The sequence below is a fragment of the Papio anubis genome, chromosome 5 (genome assembly GCF_008728515.1).
Source record: "Papio anubis isolate 15944 chromosome 5, Panubis1.0, whole genome shotgun sequence".
NCBI lineage: Eukaryota > Metazoa > Chordata > Mammalia > Primates > Cercopithecidae > Papio > Papio anubis.
Genome location: NC_044980.1, coordinates 131,115,319 through 131,134,967, shown reverse-complemented (window position 1 = coordinate 131,134,967; position 19,649 = coordinate 131,115,319). Strand labels below are relative to the sequence as shown.

At 44.9% G+C, this 19,649-nt stretch overlaps 1 protein-coding gene across 4 annotated transcripts in view; it reads right to left on the bottom strand.

The window, feature by feature from the left end:
• Positions 1–1,333: 1,333 nt before the first annotated feature.
• Positions 1,334–19,649, bottom strand: part of KDM3B (lysine demethylase 3B) — an 87,722-nt gene continuing 69,406 nt past the window's right edge. For 3 of the 4 annotated variants that reach the window (XM_021939717.2, XM_021939716.2, XM_009209190.3), the window contains 10 exons: positions 18,739–18,995; positions 15,033–15,299; positions 13,784–13,955; positions 11,924–12,014; positions 11,670–11,800; positions 10,903–11,022; positions 8,827–8,966; positions 8,367–8,543; positions 7,245–7,379; positions 1,334–2,735 (listed from right to left, as the gene is read on the bottom strand). In XM_021939717.2, coding sequence (XP_021795409.1) covers positions 2,655–2,735; positions 7,245–7,379; positions 8,367–8,543; positions 8,827–8,966; positions 10,903–11,022; positions 11,670–11,800; positions 11,924–12,014; positions 13,784–13,955; positions 15,033–15,299; positions 18,739–18,995 — 1,571 coding nt within the window. In that variant the 3' untranslated portion in view covers positions 1,334–2,654. The remainder of the gene's footprint in view (positions 2,736–7,244; positions 7,380–8,366; positions 8,544–8,826; positions 8,967–10,902; positions 11,023–11,669; positions 11,801–11,923; positions 12,015–13,783; positions 13,956–15,032; positions 15,300–18,738; positions 18,996–19,649) is intronic. The other variant, XM_003900160.4, reaches the window with a different exon arrangement.

Below are 19,649 nucleotides of genomic sequence, written 5' to 3'. Positions count from 1 at the left end.
GTGCAGTGGCACAACCTCAGCACACCTCCTGGGTTTGAGTGATCCTCCCACCTTAGCCTCCCGAGTAGCTGGGACTACAGGCCCAAGCCACAACCAGCTGTTTTTTTTTTTTTGTCAAGACAGGGTTTTGCAATATTGCCCAGGCTGGTCTCAAACTCCTGAGCTCAAGCGATCCACCCGCCTCAGCCTCCCAAAGTGCTGGGATCACAGGTGTGAGTCACTGGGCTGCTGGTCTGCTTTTTCACGTTGTCAGCTCCTTAGCTTTGCAGGGGAACAGAGCTTTATGCTCTCAATGTGGTTACTGACAACAAAGGGTCAACCTTCTTTTCAAACAGAGGGGCTGGGAGAGGGTTCTGGGGCTCCAGTTCCACCCCCATCAGCAAGCACTAGTGGCAGTGAATGTCCTGATTCTAAAGACATTTATATCCAGAATGTAGGCTAGCCTGCCTCCTGACCTTCAGTAAAGCAACCAACTTCCCACCATCCACCAACCCCCCAGCCCTATTGCTCTCCTTTCCTGTCCCATTTTAAAGCTTCAGCATTCCTCTACCCTTTATGTTGAGGTGTAATCCTTCGGGTGACCACAGCATCAACCTGTGCCCATCCGGGCTGAAAGGACACATTCAGAACTGTGTATTTCAAAGAGTCATGGTCTTATTCAAGCTCAGTATCCTTGAACCACACAATGGTCTATTTCTAACCTGATAAATTATATTTCCAGGTTCAAACACTTTGGAAGATGTTTCCCAAAAGGTTCCAGAGAAGCAGCCTCTGATAACCCCTCTTGCTATTCTTCACAACTTCCTCTCCAGAAAGCCTCTTCTAATTGGAATGCAGTCTGTTCTCACCTCACAATGGAACACTTTAATTACTGCTTGATAAATCCCACATGAGTGTCTTCCACCATCTAAGGTGGATCTATGGCCGCACATTACATGTGGGCAGCCAGGCCACCTGCTTAAGAATCCCACCACAGACTGTCCAACTTTGCTGAGACCACACACAATGGCCCTTCCCCCCAGACTCTGCCACAGGAAGGGAGGACCCCACCTTTCCCACTCCATTCACAGAGCATGAAGTATGGGGAAACATGTCTCTCTTCCTACCCGCTAACTCATGTGGCCCCTTCCCCTTACCCCAATTCCCCAAACCATACTAACCTCACCCTAGCAATTTCCCTTCTCCCAACATGGCACAGCCTCAACAAGCAAAGAAAAATATCTGGGTGTAGCACAGTTATGAAGACCTGAAAACGAATCCCCCACCTCCAACCCAACTCCCAATCTAATGCTGATTTTAGAAGGGTTGGTATGCAAATAATTTAGTCCACTCCAAACAGATGTTAGATTTTTAATAAGAACATGGAAATCCCAATCAGCCCTTCAACAAAATTAAAATACAGAAAGTGAAATTAAAAGTATTCTACATTAAATGACTTTTATTTTTAAAAAAAAGTAACTGTGAACATATAAACAGCCTGCAGGGCACTACAGTACAGCTGGAGAGAGATACATTTTCCAATGTACCTATGGGCCAATGAATTCCACCATTTCAAATAAATCCTTAATCAGACTCCACTCAGTTGGAAGGTTTTGCTGAAAATATTTCTGGATAAAAAACAAAAAACCTCATGTTGGAAATCAACTGTCCTTCCCATTTGGAAACGTTAAGAGGAGTCCCCAGGGAACACCGGTAATAGGTGAAAATGGTTCCTGGAGTCACCAGTGTTGTACACACACGGGGAACACACCACAGCTCAGACGTGACAAAGTTCCTTCTCATAGGACTGTTCCCTCAAGGTAAGACTAAGATGGGAGGGGGAGAAACTAAAAGAATCCTAAAAAAGCCAATTTTAAAAAATTCTGCTTTGGCTGATTTTGTGCTATAATGGGTAGCTGATTTCTAAAAATCATATTTCTTCAAAGAGTTTTATATCGAAAGGAAGACTAAATGTAATGTGCCTTTCCTCATAATCCAGGAAAACAACTGTGGTATTTCAAAAATTCTAAAAATATCTACTTTCATGAAATAGTAACTATTTCACTACAAACCTATTTTTCACTAAATACACACATTTCCTAATCCTGGAGCCTCCTGGGAAAAGCAGTGGGTTCTCCCTGGGTCTTGCCAGACTCTGGTGTTCACAGGAGAGTGTGGGGAATGGCTTCACCCCGTCTCCTGGGATGGGCTTTGTCAGAGGTCACGTGCAGAGACGCTATCAGACTTCCACCAGGCATGTTTAAGCAATTACCCCATACTTGTACCAGTTATGTGATTTCCCCTACCTCCAAACACATTCCCATTTAACTAGGCACAAGAAGAAAAGAAAAGAAAGGTGTGCCCATGAATCTCAAATCAGGAGAATGTGCAGGAAAGCCCCGCCATGTTCAGGCAATTCGGATTTCCAAAAGGCCACAGGATAGGATGTGGCACTCTTGGCTTGGAGTCTCAAACTGTGTGTGTCAACAGTACGACTTTCCTGTGTCAACCTTCGGTGTTGAGGCAGCGTAGAATAGAGTGGCTGGAGAGTTTGGAATACTGACCACACTGGCTCCGGGTGAAGGGCCTTTGCTCCAGCAAAGAGCCCTGCCGTTCCCTGTAAGTGTTGTGAGTGAAAGACCTGCTTCGCAGGGGAGCTTGGAGTTTCTCCATGCCTAGGACCTTGCCAGTTTGGATTCATGAGCCTTGAGGGTGCCAACCGCATCTTTCACTGCATGGTAAATGATGTTCTTCACCTAGAAAGGGTAAACAGCAAAGTCAGTTCACAGCAGCCCCATGCAAATGTATGTTCTACCTTGACTGTAAGCCTACTGGTTTAGTGGGGAAACTCCCAACAAGGACTGTGTGTTCCTGTGTCAATCCCCACAGTCATTTACAAATCACATAGGGCATAAGGTCTGTACTCAAAAAAGAATACTGAAGTTATGTGAAAGGCTATTTGATCACCATCATTTAAGTGCTTACTATGTCCTGGGCAGGCGATGTTGCTGAGCTCTTTATGTGGACCTTCGCTTAATCCTTGCCAGAATCCTATGAGGTAGGTTCTATTATTATCACGCCCAATTTACAGAGGAGAAACTGAGGAAACTAAGGCCACAGTGAACACCTGAAGAAATTTACTTCCTTATATAGTTAAGAGGCTTCCTTAAGGTTCTACAGCTAATAAGGATGCATTAAAACAAGAGTGGAAAGCAGGATTATGGCCTATTTTTTCTCTTTGTGCTTATATGTTTTCTGATTTGGATATATTACCTGTGAAATTGGAACACACAATAAAAGTTATTGAAAAAAGTAAACAGGCATATTAAAGTGAAGATAATGAAGACAGATTTCTTTTAAAGGGCTGACAAGAGAGTTGAGGTTATTTCTGCAGAGGAAAAGTGGGGAAATGCAAAGGGGAAGGGTACATGGGGGCTTCAACCATGTATATGTATGTGTGCTGTAATTTCTTAAGCTGGCTCATGGGCATCCAAGTCCCTCTTATGCTATTCTCCATTAATTTTTTTGCATTGCTTCAACAAAGATTTATGAATACCTACTATGTGTCAGACATTGTGCTAAGGAAAAGCATTGAGTAAAAAAGTAAAATTCCTGCCTTCATAGAGCTTAAATAGCTTACATTCTAGTAGGGTTAAGTAACAGATTAAAAAAAAATAATTTTATATATATATATATACACACACACACACACACACACTACAGAAAAAATAAAGCAGTGAAAGTGGGACTGGGAGTGCTGGAGCAGGAGTTGTTATTCTAAACAGGGTAGTCAGGAGAGGTCTTTTTTTTTTAAATAAAGAGACATAGTCTGTTGCCCAGGCTGGAGTGTAGTGGGGCGATCATAGGTCACGATAGCTTCAAAACTCCTGGGCTCAAGTGATCCTCCCACTTCAGCCTCCTGAGTGGCTATGACTGCAGACACACACCCAACATCCCTAGCTCAAGGAAAGGTGTTATGGGTAAGGTGACATGTTACCTTTATATTCTCATTCTATCTAAACACCAATGTTGCATGGGCACAGTGACTCACACCTGTAATCTCAGCATTTTGGGAAGCCGAGGCAGGCGGATCACCTGAGGTTGGGAGTTCAAGACCAGCCTGGCCAACATGGCGAAACCCCGTTTCTTTTTTTTTTTTTTTTTTTTTTTTGAGACGGAGTCTCGCGCTGTCGCCCAGGCTGGAGTGCAGTGGCCGGATCTCAGCTCACTGCAAGCTCCGCCTCCCGGGTTCATGCCATTCTCCGGCCTCAGCCTCCCGAGTAGCTGGGACTACAGGCGCTGCCACCTCGCCCGGCTATTTTTTGTATTTCTTAGTAGAGACGGGGTTTCACCGTGTTAGCCAGGATGGTCTCGATCTCCTGACCTCGTGATCCGCCCATCTCGGCCTCCCAAAGTGCTGGGATTACAGGCTTGAGCCACCGCGCCCGGACAAAACCCCGTTTCTACTAAAAATACAAAAATTAGCTTGGTGTGGTGATGTGTGCCTGTAATCCCCAGATACTCGGGAGGCTGAGGCAGGAGAATCGCTTGAACTCGGGAGGCAGAGGTTGCAGTGAGGCAAGATCACGCCACTGCACTGCAGCCTGGGCAACAGAGCGGGACTCCATCTTGATAAATAAACAAACAAAAACCAATGTTGATTATACTTTGTATTAAAACTTTATGGTTGGCTGGGTGCAGTGGCTCACTCCTGTAATTCCAGCGCTTTGGGAGGTAGAGGCAGGCAGATCACCTGAAGTCAGGAGTTCAAGACCAGCCTGGCCAAAATGGTGAAACCGTGTCTCTACCAAAAAATACAAAAATTATCTCGGTGTGGTGGCGCATGCCTGTAATCCCAGCTACATGGGAGGCTGAGGCAGGAGAATCACTTGAACCCAGGAGATGAAGGATGCAGTGAGCCAAGATCACACCATTGCACTTTAGCTTTGGCGACAGAGTAAGACCCTGTCTCAAAAAAAAAAAAAAAAAAAAAAAAAAAAACCAGCCAGGGTGGCTCACATCTGTAATCCCAGCACTTTAGGAGGTCGAGGCAGGTGGATCATGAGGTCAGGAGTTCAAGACCAGCCTGGTCAAGATGGTGAAACCCCGTCTCTATTAAAAAACTACAAAAATGAGCCGGGCACAGTGGCAGGTGCCTGTAATTCCAGCTACCTGAGAGGCTGAGGCAGGAGAACTGCTTGAACCCAGACGGTGGAGGTTGCAGTGAGCCAGTATCATGCCACTGCACTCCAGCGTGGGTGACAGACTGAGACTCTATCAAAAAAAAAAAAAAAAAAAAAGAAAAGAAAAGAAAGAAGCTGGGTGCGGTGGCTCACGCCTGTAATTCCAGCACTTTGGGAGGCTGAGATGGGTGGATCATGAGGTCAGGAGATCGAGACCACCCTGGCTAACAAGGTCCCCGTTTCTACTAAAAATACAAAAAATTAGCCCGGTGTGGTGGCGGGCGCCTATAGTCTCAGCTACACGGGAGGCTGAGGCAGGAGAATGGCATGAACCCGGGAGGTGGAGGTTGCAGTGAGCCGAGATCGCACCACTGCACTGCAGCCTGGGCGACAAGGCAAGACTCCGTCTCAAAAAAAAAAAAGAAATAAAGAAAAGAAAAGAAAGGAAAAGGCACATCAGACTCAGAGTTGAAAGTGATTGAATCTACCAGCAATTAAGAAAAACCTCTTCTGGCTGGGCGCGGTGGCTCACGCCTGTAATCCCAGCACTTTGGGAGGCTGAGGCAGGTGGATCACAAGGTCAAGCAATCAAGACCATCCTGGCTAACACAGTGAAACCCCATCTCTACTAAAAATACAAAAAAATAGCCAGGCATGGTGGCAGACGCCTGTAGTCCCAGCTACTTGGGAGGCTGAGGCAGGAGAATGGCGTGAACCTGGGAGGCGGAGGTTGCAGTGAGCCGAGATCATGCCACTGCACTCCAGCCTGGGCAACAGAGAGAGACTCTGTCTTAAAAAAAAAAAAGAAAGAAAGAAAGAAAGAAAAACCTCTTCAATCTGATCTATCAACAACCAAAGAAAATACACTTGAGCCACAGGCATGCCAGAAAAAAAGAGGCCACAGTGAAAGCCTAGAGAACTTTGCTTCCTTATTCTTTTTTTTTTTTGAGACGGTGTCTCGCTCTGTCACCCAGGCTGGAGTGCAGTGGCGCGATCTCAGCTCACTGCAACCTCTGCCTCCCAGGTTCTAGCGATTCTCCTGTCTCAGCCTCCCGAGTAGCTAGGACTACAGGTGTGTGCCACCAGGCCCGGCTAATTTTTTGTATTTTTAGTAGAGATGGGGTATCAACATATTAGCCAGGATGATCTCGATCACCTGACCTCGTGATCCACCCACCTTGGCCTCCCAAAGTGCTGGAATTACAGGCATGAGCCACCGTGCCCGGTTCTCTTTGTTCTTTTTATGCAACTGAACTATCTATATGTATTAATGATGAAATTCTGCCTTAAAATTCCAATCCATTTCAAGAGCAGAGGAAACCTAATCTGATTGTTCAGCTCTGCTCTACAAGGGGATACAGTTCTTAGGGACATGAAATGTAATCCCTAGCAGAGCTCTAAGAAATTGAGTCTGCATAGAAATCTGCTATGAGAAGCAGCTTCGGCGCAACATTTATTCTCAAAAACATGCTTAGAACACACTGCCATAGTGCCTTTCCCACCTTTTGGGGAGGTCTGTCTAGTTAGTTACTAACACTAGTAATACTGTAACTCTGAAGGGGAGAGAAATGAGGACTGTCACAACAGAAATGATTACGTTAAGCAGTGGCTCACACCTGTATTCCCAGTACTTTGTGAGGCTGAGGTGAGAGGATATCTTGAGCCCAGTAGTTTGAGACCAGCCTGGGCAACATAGACCCCATTCTATTAAAAAGAAGAAAAACTTGTTTTTTTTTTTTGTTTTGCTGTCACCCAGGTTGGAGTGCAGTGGCATGATTTTGGCTCACTGCAACCTCCGCCTCCCAGTTCAAACAATTCTCCTGCCTCAGTTTCCTGAGTAGCTGGGACTACAGGCACGACCCATCATGCCCAGCTAATTTTTGTAAAAAAGAAGAAAAACTTTAAAAAACAATTAAATGAGTCCTAAAATGACTCCATATCCCCAAACTTCTTCCCTGCATCATTTCTCCTCCACAATTAGACCTTCGGAGAATACCCTCAGAAAGGAGAATGTGCTTTCTGTGTAATGTATATGAGTATGCAATGAGAAGACAGAGTGGGGTAGGAGGAGGAGTTATTTACCTGCAGTTTATCCTCATGATTTGTATGAGTGTTAGAGAGATGCCTGAATTCCTGAGTCAGGCGGAAACAGTGCTTTACATGTTCTGGAGATACAAAGTCTTCTGCTACTTTTATGCAACTGTATAGATTGTGAACCTGCGAGGGGCAAAGTGCAGAGGGTAAATATCAGACATTAGAGATTCAATAATATATGGAAAACGTCCATGATATAGTTAAAAAAAAACCCTTAAGAAATACGTATAATATTTCTATTTTTATAACAACACAGAAAAGCTGTAAGTGCAAATGTATAAATAAAAACAATGGCCAGGTGCAATGGCTCATGCCTGTAATCCCAGCACTTTGGGAGGCCGAGGCAGGTTGATTGCTTGAGCTTAGGAGTTCAAGACCAGCCTAGGCAACATGGTGAAACCCAGTCTCTACCACAAAAAAAAAAAAAAAAGGAAAAAAAATACATAAAAACATTAGTATTTGCACAGAAAATGCTCTGGAAAAATATACACCAACTGTTAACAGTAGGCTACCTCTGAGGAAAGCAACTAAATTGGGAAAGTAGGATAAGGGGATTGATAAGAAGAGTATGCTACAAGTAGCTGAGCTAGGACTTGTCACTTTTTCTTTAATAGCTTGCATTGTTTTAAATTTTTTTTTTTTTTTTGAGACCGAGTTTTGCTCTTGTTGCCCAGGCTGGAGTGCAATGGCGCGATCTTGGCTCACTGCAACCTCCACCTCCTGGGTTCAAGTGATTCTCCTGCCTCAGCCTCCTGAGTAGCTGGGATTATAGGCATGTGCCACCACGCCTGGCTAATTTTGTATTTTTAGTAGAGATGGGGTTTCACCATGTTGGTCAGGCTGGTCTTGAACTCCCGACCTCAGGTGATCTGCCTGCCTCGGCCTCCCAAAGTGCTGGGATTACGGGCGTGAGCCACTGTGCCCAGCCCTGTTTAAAAATTTTTAAATGAGCCTTAACGTTACAAGGAAGAAAATAAAAGCATAAAATAAATTGCAGCATAAGAGAAATCAGTCTGATCTAGCTACTTAAATCTCTTGGTAGATTAGCAAGAAAGACAGAAATAAGAAGCCCATGGAACTGTCCAGCCCAACCCCCAAGCAGGAACCCACCTGGTGTGGGGCTCCAGCAGGTATGAAAACAGCATCACCTAGGAACTGCACGATAGCCCAGCCTTGCACACCATACTCCTCGTAGAGTCGCTTACGGAGGGTCTGGTCCAGGTACCAACTTTGGTCATGAATTGGGTCATGATCAGGGGGGTTCTCTTGGCCTTGTTCTTCTCCAACCTGAAGCCACAATCAAATCCAAAGATGGGAAAATTAAACATTATTGACAGTATAAATCCAACTTGCTGTAGCAATGTCCTAAGATGGGGTGGGGATGGCAAAACTTTATTCTAGTCAACATCCTCTAGGTATGGATTCAGGCCTTTGGGCTTTGCCACCAGAGATACCATGGCCAATACGTCTTTAATGCCAAGGGACTCTACATGAGAAACCCTAGATAGGGTGTCTCAGCATCCAGACCCTTGATATGTGAGCTGGGAGCACAGCCCACCCAGGCACATACCTTTCGGAGCAGCTCCCGGATCTTCTCTGCATCCTTGGCTGCATAGATGTGCCATAAAGCACCTGGCTTCTCTTTTCCATCATGAATCCTCTGCTTTGTCACCTCATCAGCATCTCCCTCGTCAATTGTCTTGAGTACCTCTGAAAAGGGCAAAATGACATTTTCAATGTAGTCAGCCATTTCAGTACCACTGAGTGAAACGAAATGTCCAGTTCAAACAAACTGAGTTTTTACTCTTCTCCATCTCTGGAATAATGTAATGCAGAATCAAAGAACCAAAATTCATACCGGTCTAAGCTCCCTACACACAGAACAACATTAAACCTTCCTTACTTATTAGAGATTCAGCATTTTTGGAGGTATAATTTCCCCTTAACACGTACTTTTTGCTTAAACTGTGTAGTCATATCTTATGTTTAACTTGCAGGTTATTTTCCGCTACAAGTATATGGAGTCTATATATGTTCTCAAGACCCCTTCAAACACTAGGATTCTGAATTGAAGTCCACAGAGCATAAAGCATCACTGGCAAGTGAAGAGGGTTGGCTTCTAATGCTTGTCTATTATAATGACCTAAAAAACACCATCATGAATGTTGCAGGTGTGCAGAATCCAAGGCAAATGTAGGCTGGGCATGGTGGCTCATGTCTATAATCCCAGCACTTTGAGAGGCTGAGGTGGGCGGATCACCTGAGGTTGGGAGTTCGAGTCCAGCCTGGCCAACATGGTGAAACCCCGTCTCTACTAAAAATACAAAAATTAGCCGAGTGTGGTGGCACATGCCTGTAATCCCAGCTACTTGGGAGGCTGAGGCCTGAGAATTGCTTGAACCCAGGAGGCGGAGGTTGCAAAAAAAAGAAAAGAAAAGAAGAGAAAAAAAAAAGCAAATGTAAAGCCAGGCACAGTGGCCTTGCCTGTAGGCCCAGTTACTTGGGAGGCTGAGGTGGGAGGAATGCTGGAGCCCAGGAGTTTGAAGCCAGTCTGAGCAACATAGTGAGACTCTATCTCAAAAAAAAAAAAAAAAAAACAAAGAAATTATCCCTGAACCTTGAGATTTTGAGTTACTTATTTTCTTTATCCCAGCACTTTGGGAGGCCGGCATCACGGATCACGAGGTCAGAAGATCACCATCCCGGCTAACACAGTGAAACCCCGCCTCTACTAAAAAATACAAAAACTAGCTGGGCGAGGTGGTGGGCGCGTAGTCCCAGCTACCCGGGAGGCTGAGGCAGGAGAAATGGCGTGAACCTCGGGAGGCCGGAGCTTGCAGGCGTGAGCTGGAGATCCCGCCACTGCACTTCCAGCCTGGCGACAGAGCAAGACTGCCTCAAAAAAAAGTATCCCTTTTTCAAATTTCCATAATGAACATGTATTAATTTTAACACTAAGATGGCAGGAATTATAAATGCAGCAAAATATCACTTTTGTGCTTCATTTTCATGAAGGTCCTGGCTTTATCATCTGTCACTCCACAGCTGACCTTCATTTCTCTTTGTGAGGCTACAAAGTAGAAAAGGGTAGCATTTCTAGAAAGAGACTCTAGTCAAAGATATGCAAAGTGGTATTCTTCTCTACTAGAACCTCCCCCTTTACCTAGCAACATCCACTGGGCCACTTCCCATTAGGCCTGGAAGAAACAAGAAAAAGCCACTAGGGGAATAAGAAAAGAAAAAAGAAGCCAGGTGCAGTGGCTGACGCCTGTAATCCCAGCACTTTAGGCAGGCAGATAACCTGAGGTCAGGAGTTTGAGACCAGCCTGGCCAACATGGCAAAACCCATCCATACTAAAAATACAAAAATTAGCCGGGTGTGGTGGCAGGCGCTTGTAATCCCAGGAGGCTGACGCAGGAGAATTGCTTGAACCCGGGAGGCAGTGGAGGTTGCAGTGAGCCAAGATTGCGCCATTGCACTCTAGCCTGGGGGATAGAGTGAGGCGAGACTCAGCCTCCAAAAAAAAAAAAGAAAAAAGAAAAAGGAAAAAGGAAAAGCCACTGGCCCTAAGAATGAAAACACCCAACACTGTATTCCCAAGACAAAGCCTCACCATCCTGAAGCAGCAGATTCTAGAAAGCATACCTTCATCATGAGCACCCTCCCCGATGGGAATCCCAACATACACCATCACATTAACAGCATCAGACACATCTAAATGAAGATTTGTTGTACCAACTCTTCTATCTTCTGCTGTTATCAACCCTGAAGGAGAAAGAAAAATATGCAAGGTGAAGGGCCAATATTTGGAAGAATCCACATCAACGCTACATCTGAAAACATGCTCAAGGGTGTTCTTAAATGAGTAAAATTAGGAGAGTGAAGTCTATTTGTTTATGAAGAAATCACTTTCATCTTTTTTATACTGTTTTAATACTGATTTCTCACTGACGCTGGCCACAGAACAAATCTACCTCCAAAAAACAATCTCTCCATGAAAAACAAAACAGATACGGGCATTAGGCATATTCAGATAAAGCTGAGCTTTCACTGTGATTTAGGTCATCACTGGCCTTCACAAAGCACTGGCTGGGTAGCATGGCACCCAGACCTCTTCATTATTATTTTGTCAAGTCTCTTAGACTCAAGAATATGGCTCCTTAGGTAGAGTTTTTTGACATGAAACTTCCTCACTACTGGAGACATGTAAGTTTATGGTTTGGGCACACATGGATGTTATGAAAACCAGTATGACAAAAGCAAACATATTCAAGACTATCTTGGATACTATTCACTTCTCTAGCACTTGCCTGCAATCATCTCTATACCTGACATTGACCACAGATCTCCCTCTATAGTTGAAATAAGAACAACAGTCCCCCAAAAGAGCAATTTTAGCCTCTCCCTCATACCATAGGCGTTGTACATCTTGGGACCCAGATCAGGCCTTACAAAGTAGCTAGGTAGCCTAGAGGCCAGATTGAGCCTGCCATCTCGTTTGGTATATTCTGGCAGAGGAAGGTTCTCCATCAGATCTTCAAACCTATAAAAGTGCAGGAAAGATGACTTAGCTTGTTATAGGGGAAGAAAGCCAATAGACAAAGTTCACTTTTCTGTGACTACTCTGTGATGGCTTCTGAAGATGACACCACCACAGGTCACTAACCTGGTTGGCATCATGTCTCGAAAATCTTCCCCAGGAGGCCAGTCCTTGAGTTTGAGCACCATTGGCTGCCCATCTTCTGACCGTAGTCGTTCTGGAAGACAGAGAGTACTCCCACAAACATCTGCTGGTTTGGCTGGTGTCCGATTTTCAACAGTGACTAAGTTTTAGGAGACTAACCTCGTTTTTTTTTTTTTGAGACAGTCTTGCTCTGTCACCCGGGCTGGAGTACAGTGGCACGATCTTGGCTCACTGCAACCTCCGCCTCCCGGTTTCAAGCAATTCTCCCTGCCTCAGCCTCCTGAGTAGCTGGGATTACAGGCGACCACCACCACGCCCAGTTAATTTTTGTATTTTTAGTAGAGACGGGGTTTTGCCATGTTGGCCAGGCTGGTCTCGAACTCCTGACCTCAGATGATCCGCCTGCCTTGGCCTCCCAAAGTGCTGGGATTACAGGCATAAGGCACTGTGCCCGGCCTAGGAGACTAACCTTTTATTTCAGACTTGTAAACCCCTATAATGGACTAGGTGGGCTTTGTTTTCCTCACTCACTACTTCAGTGTGTGTCTTATTTTTCCATCTTACAGGGATTCTTTTTTTTTTTTTTTTTTTTTTTTTTTTTTTTTTTTTTGAGACGGAGTCTCGCTCTGTCACCCAGGCTGGAGTGCAGTGGCCGGATCTCAGCTCACTGCAAGCTCCGCCTCCCGGGTTCACGGCATTCTCCGGCCTCAGCCTCCCGAGTAGCTGGGACTACAGGCGCCCGCCCCCTCGCCCGGCTAGTTTTTTGTATTTCTTAATAGAGACGGGGTTTCACCCTGTTAGCCAGGATGGTCTCGATCTCCTGACCTCGTGATCCGCCCGTCTCGGCCTCCCAAAGTGCTGGGATTACAGGCTTGAGCCACCGCGCCCGGCCCCATCTTACAGGGATTCTATCCCCCTTTCTCAGAGTAAAGTGCTCTGCACAGCTCATGGAATCACATGATTAAGTCCAGGCATGCTCTGAGAGTCATGCGATTGCCATGTAAGCTACAGAGTTGGTACCAGGGCAGAATGTTCCCCTACCAAGTGGGTATAATTTGGATTTATTTATTTATTTATTTATTTATTTATGAGACAGAGTCTCACTCCATCACCCAGGCTGGAGTGCAGTGGTGCCACCTTGGCTCATTGCAACCTCTGCCTCCTGGGTTCAAGTGATTCTCCCGCCTCAGCTTCCTGAGTAGCTGGGTTTATAGGCACACACCATGCCCGGCTAATTTTTGTATTTTTAGTAGAGACGGGGTTTCGCTAAGTTGGCCAGGCTGGTCTTGAACTCCTGACCCCAAGTGATCCACGCCTCAGCCTCCAAAACGACTGAAATTAAAGGAGCGAGTGACCATGCCCGGCTGTCTGTTTTTAATTTAATTTAATTTAATTTAATTTTATTTTATTTTATTTTTTTTTTTGAGACGGAGTCTTGCTCTGTCACCCAGGCTGGAGTGCAGTGGCCGGATCTCAGCTCACTGCAAGCTCCGCCTCCCGGGTTTACGCCATTCTCCTGCCTCAGCCTCCCGAGTAGCTGGGACTACAGGCGCCCGCCACCTCGCCCGGCTAAGTTTTTGTATTTTTAGTAGAGACGGGGTTTCACTGTGTTAGCCAGGATGGTCTCGATCTCCTGACCTCGTGATCCGCCCGTCTCGGCCTCCCAAAGTGCTGGGATTACAGGCTTGAGCCACCGCGCCCGGCCTGTTTTTAATTTTTAATTAATTTTTTCAAGTCCCTATTATGCCCCAGAATATAATTTATTATTCAAGGGCAGAGCTGGGCATATAGATGCTTATTTTCCAGTCTGCTATTACTGAACTAGATATGAAAGCTACTTACTGCATATGATCTCAAAACCATCCCAGAAATCCCGAACTTTCACATCGGAAATTATAGCACAGTTCCTGCAGTTCACCAAGTCTACATCCTGGTCTCCAAATTCCTGGCTAAAGGCTTCTGGCTTCCAGAGCTCAGACTTGAGCTTTTTATGTACCCCCGAAACCAGCACTGGCTGTGGAAACAAAAATATCCCAATCAGAGCAATCCAGGAAAAACTTCCAGCTTTAGGGCTGAGACAGAATAGGAGGGTTTCCTGAGGAGGGCCTCCTCTTCTCCAGGAAGCTCTACTGTTCTTTCCCAGTTGTATAATCCATGGATTTCCACATGTCAACTAAAGTGAAAGGAAATGCTTCTACTCCATCGTTATGCTTAGTTCTCACCCTGGGGAAATCACTTTTGTTGCCCTAATACCTACCACTGTTTTGAGGTGAGAGGACAAAAAGCTGACAAGTGCAACTTTGTACTTTGTGAACACTGCCTCATATTGAAAATGATGATGCCATGAGCTCCCCTTCCTCAAGCACCTGCTCAAGTTTTTAAAGTTGGGAGTGTTATCACACTATCAAAAAACTTGTGTGGCCTTAAAACATTTACCTAGAAAAGTACTACCTACCTCCAACCCCTCCTCTGCCCCATCTTAAAATCACACTTCTCTAAAGGTGTCATCAATGCCAGATCACCACCTAACAGACATTTCGACTGCCTTTTTAAGAACACAGAACTATATAGCTTAGAAACAAGAGGATGCAAAGTGCGTTTTTAGTAATCTCCTTGCTTTTATTTATTTATTATTTATTTTTGAGGTGGAATCTTGCTCTGTCGTCCAGGCTGGAATGTAGTGGCATGATCTTGGCTCACTGCACCCTCTGCCTCCCAGGTAAAGTGATTCTCCTGCCTCACCCTCCCAAGCAGCTGGGATTACAGGCGCCCACCACCATGCCCAGCTAGTTCTTTTTTATATTTTTAGTAGAGACAGGATTTCACTATGTTGGCCAAGCTAGTCTTGAACTCCTGACCTCAGATGATGTGCCTGCCTTGGCCTCCCAAAGTGCTGAGATTACAGGCTTGAGCCACTGTGCCTGACCATCTCCTTGCTTTTAAAAACCCAAAACAACTCGAAGTTGCAAGGCTATTACAATAACCTAACTATGTCTAAATCTCCCTGGCAAAAAGAGAGACCTGGAATTGTCTAGGTGGCTGTGGTAGGCAGGCAGATAGTTGGCCCTTGGAACGACTTATTCTTGCTTACCTGACCTTGCTTCCAACACTCCCGGAAGATCTTCCAGTTGTTTTTGTTGCTGGGGTCATGGAGACACAGAAGCCTCCCATCACAAAGCCAGGAGTGAGAAGTATGGGGATCTAGCACATTTAACCCCATCACCATCTCCTTCACTTCCTTCTGGGTATCAGTCAAGTTGCAGGCCCGCTTTGAAGCATCTGAGGTTTTCTTATTTTCTACCACTGAGGCAATGATGTGGTCAAGAAAGTTGGGTAGGCTGGCCTTGCTCTTCACTCCCTGTCAGACACAAATCCATCAGGTAACGGCATTCAAAAAACTGTCTCACAATTGTATTCACAAGGAGTTCTGACCTATCTGATTAAATTCTACAAAAGTTATTAAAATGTCTTTTACAACTGGAAGGGGGATAATAAGTCAACACCTTAAATTCTTTTATCCTTCATATTTTACCTTAACATTTAGGAAAGAAAAGTATAACAGATCCCTTCTGCCTCGAGAGATCTGAGACCTAGGAAATACCTTTGGCATCAGCCATTCAGTATACAAAGCACATATGCATGCAGACTACAGGGATCATCAAATGCTGTAACTGAGTAGAATAAGGTCACTTAGTTTGAGAGTTCTAAATTTTTCCTAACCAGCATGCCCAAGGGATACAATACTTCAATTCAGTAACTGAAGTGACTTATCAAGGCAGTGGTTTTCTACCAGGGAGTACCTCAATGATGGGTGTAGCAGAGTGTCCAAGAGTAACTGTACATTCTGAAAGCAGTCTCCTACTCTCCATTTTTTCCTCACTACTATCCCACTGAGAATCACTCACCTGTTTCAGTTGATGGGAAAGCTCAGGCCCAGAGATGAAAGTGACATACCTAAGGTCACAGAACTGAAGGTGGGGAAGCTTTTATAAACTGGATAATCCTATGCTTACAGTATTACTAATCCCTATCTCTATAAAGTATGTATAATTATGTAACATCATGGGAGAATTAGAAAAAGAACTGGTGGTATAATGAGCAAGTATACATGAAACAGTACCCAAAGTAATTGTTTTGTTTGCTTTTAAAAAGTTACTTATCCAGGCCAGGCATGGTGGTTCACGCCTGTTAATCCCAGCACTTTGGGAGGCCAAGGCGGGTGGATTACCTGAGGTCAGGAGTTCGAGACCAGCCTGGCCAACATGATGAAACCCTATCTCTACTAAAAATACAAAAATTAGCCCGGTGTGGTGGCACATGCCTGTAGTCCTAGCTACTCGCTTGGGAGGGAGGCTAAGGCAGGAGAATTGCTTGAACCTGAGAGGCAGAGGTTGCAGTGAGCTGAGATCATGCCACAGCACTCCAGCTTGGGCAACAGAGTGAGACTGTGTCTCAAAAAAACAAAACAAAACAAAAAACAGTTACTTATCCAAAAGAGAAACAACTAACCCAAATTGTATAGAGGGCTCAGTCACCCACAATTCATCACGTTTCAGGCATTAGTCATAAAACAAAATAAGAAACATGTTTATCTATTCACTTGAAATGATCTGCAGGACATATAAACTAAAAATCAGAAAAGCAAGGTGTAGAACATTTGCATGAAAGGGGAAAAACATACATACGAATTATCATATCTCGAGAAACACTGGAGACTTCTAGAAAGGGAAACAGGTGGCTGGGAGGCAAGGGTGCAAAGGAAACTTTTCACTCGAAACCTTTTTTATTTTATTTATTTATTTATTTTTTTGAGATGGATCTCCCTCTGTCGCCTAGGCTGGAGTGCAGTGGTGCGATCTTGGCTCACTGCAACTTCCACCTCCCAGGTTCAGGCGATTCTCCTGCCTCAGCCTCCCGAGTAGCTGGGATTACAAGCATGTGCAATCATGCCTGGCTAATTTTTGTAGTTTTTCAGTAGAGACAGGATTTCACCACATTGGTCAGGTTAGTCTTGAACTCCTGACCTCAAGTGATCTGTCCACCTCAGCCTCCCAAAGTGCTGGGATTATAGGTGTGAGACACCGTGCCCAGCCTCTTTTCTATCTTTCAGATATTGTACCTTGTTAATTAATTCATTCAATAAATGCTTACTAAACATGACTGGATCAAACACCATGGCACTGGGGATATACTACAGAATAGTCAAAAATGCCTTTAGGAGAGGCAAGAGACAGAAAATCAAACATGTAATAGGTCAGATGATAATGAGTGCTATAAAAAAACAAAGAAGTGAAAATAGGTATGTGTAGAAGGGTGATATATGAAGAAAGGGTTACTGAGGGTAACATTTCAGGAGTTAGGTGAGGGAGCTGATGATGAAGCAAGTGAGGTGGTTACATGGGAAAGAAATTCTAGGTGGAGGAAATAACAAGAGCAAAGGCCCTGAAGAGGGAGCATGCCTGGCCATGTTCAAAGAAGGTGGGTGTGGCTGGAGTGGAGTGAACAGGACAGAGAGTGGTAGTTGAAGTCAGAAAGGTGAGAGGAAGATGAACAGATAGGGCTATGGCCTCAGAGTCCAGGTGCGTGACTCTACTCATGTGTAAGCACTATAAGGACTCTGTTCATCTTATGAGAGAAAAAGGAAGCCCTTGAAGGATTTCAGGCAGAGGTGATATGATCTGACTTATATTTTATTATTTTTCTCCATTTCATTTCTTTTTAAATTTTTATTTCTTAATAAAAAGTCTCCCATGGGATGACTTATATTTTAAAAGAACCATTCTAGCTACTGTGTTGAAAATACACTGTAGATTGTAAAGGGCAGAAACAAGGGGACCTATAAGGAATTTATTGCAAAAACTTAGGCAAGATGTTGGCTCAGAACAGAGAGGAAGCAATAGAGCTGATGAAAAATGAGTGGATTCTGAATATAGTTTAAAGATCAAATTTGAAAGGATTTGCTAACAAATTAGATATGAAAGGTAAGACAGGCGAGTCCCAAATGATTCTAAGATTTCTGGTGCAAGCAATCAGAAGGACAGAGATGTCACCAACCAGTAGGGGAAAACTAAGGAGAAGCAGGCTTATGGTCAGAAGATCAGGAGTTCAGGCTTAGATGCATTAAAGGTTTGAGACATCTATTAGATATCCAAGAATACAATAAAAATGTACTGTCCAGGTTAAAAAAAAAATTAATGCCTGTTATTATCAAGAAAAACAAGTAATCAGTGTAATTTTTTTTTTTTTTTTTTTTTTTTTTTGAGACGGAGTCTCGCTCTGTCGCCCGGGCTGGAGTGCAGTGGCGCGATCTCGGCTCACTGCAAGCTCCACCTCCCGGGTTCACGCCATTCTCCCGCCTCAGCCTCCGAGTAGCTGGGACTACAGGCGCCCGCCACCACGCCCGGCTAGTTTTTTGTATTTTTAGTAGAGACGGGGTTTCACCATGTTAGCCAGGATGGTCTCGATCTCCTGACCTCGTGATCCACCCGCCTCGGCCTCCCAAAGTGCTGGGATTACAGGCTTGAGCCACCGCGCCCGGCCCTAATCAGTGTATTAATTTTTCTGCTGATGACTGAAAAATTTCAAAATCTCAATTTTTACAGACTTCCTAACATGGTACAAAAAGTTCACTACTTAAAAAGATCTCAAACATTCCCAAAACTTTAAAGAGAGACCTTGTCAACTTGACAATGTAGAGACCACAAATCACCCATGTACCCTCTAACCCAATTATCTGATCTCTGATGGTTCTTTCATGGAAATGCTGCAAAGGCTAGAGTTGCAGAGCAGACACTTACTGCTGAGGATGTAGAGAAGACCGGGGGAAAGGGTATGCCTGTGTCCAGGGGGGTTTGAGGAAGTTTTCCAGGCCCGGAGTGAAGGAGGTCTCGAAGGCTAGACCCTTCGGTTTTGTTGTTGGAGGCAGTGGGACCCAGCAACAGACTGTTAAAAAGCTTTGGAGTCAACGGAGAGACCTTTGCAGTGGAGTTGAACGAGTCCAGCCCAAAGGGCGAATGAGACTCTTTATTGAGCACCGACCTCAGGGACCCTGCTTCTGTAAGAACATAACCGGGAATAGCATTAGGTACGAAAAGGAATACTCAGCACACAACTGACCCCTGAAAATCAGTCACATGGGAAGGAGGAAAGATTGTCTCCCTTCCCCTGCACCCCCCCAAACTGTGTATGGTTTGGGTCAAGCCTTACAAGCTAGAATTATAGGAGGTCTCACAGCCAAGGAGAAGATCTCCTACTACTTCTTTACCAGATCTGAATTTCAAACTCCCTTTTGTTGTCATCCATCTTCCATCTCCCTCACTTTCTAAGATAGTGTTTAACGTGTATCTCCAGAATACCTGTACTGAAGTCACTTGGAGTGCCTGTTAAAAATGGAGATTGTTGGCTGGGCGCGGTGGCTCACGCCTGTAATCCCAGCACTTTGGGAGGCCGAGGCGGGCGGATCACGAGGTCAGGAGATCGAGACCATCCTGGCTAACACGGTGAAACCCCGTCTCTACTAAAAATGCAAAAAATTAGCCGGGCGAGGAGGCGGGCGCCTGTAGTCCCAGCTACTCGGGAGGCTGAGGCAGGAGAATGGCGTGAACCCGGGAGGCGGAGCTTGCAGTGAGCCGAGATCGCGCCATAGCACTCCAGCCTGGGCGACTAAGCGAGACTCTGTCTCAAAACAAAAAAAAAAAAAAAAGGAGAT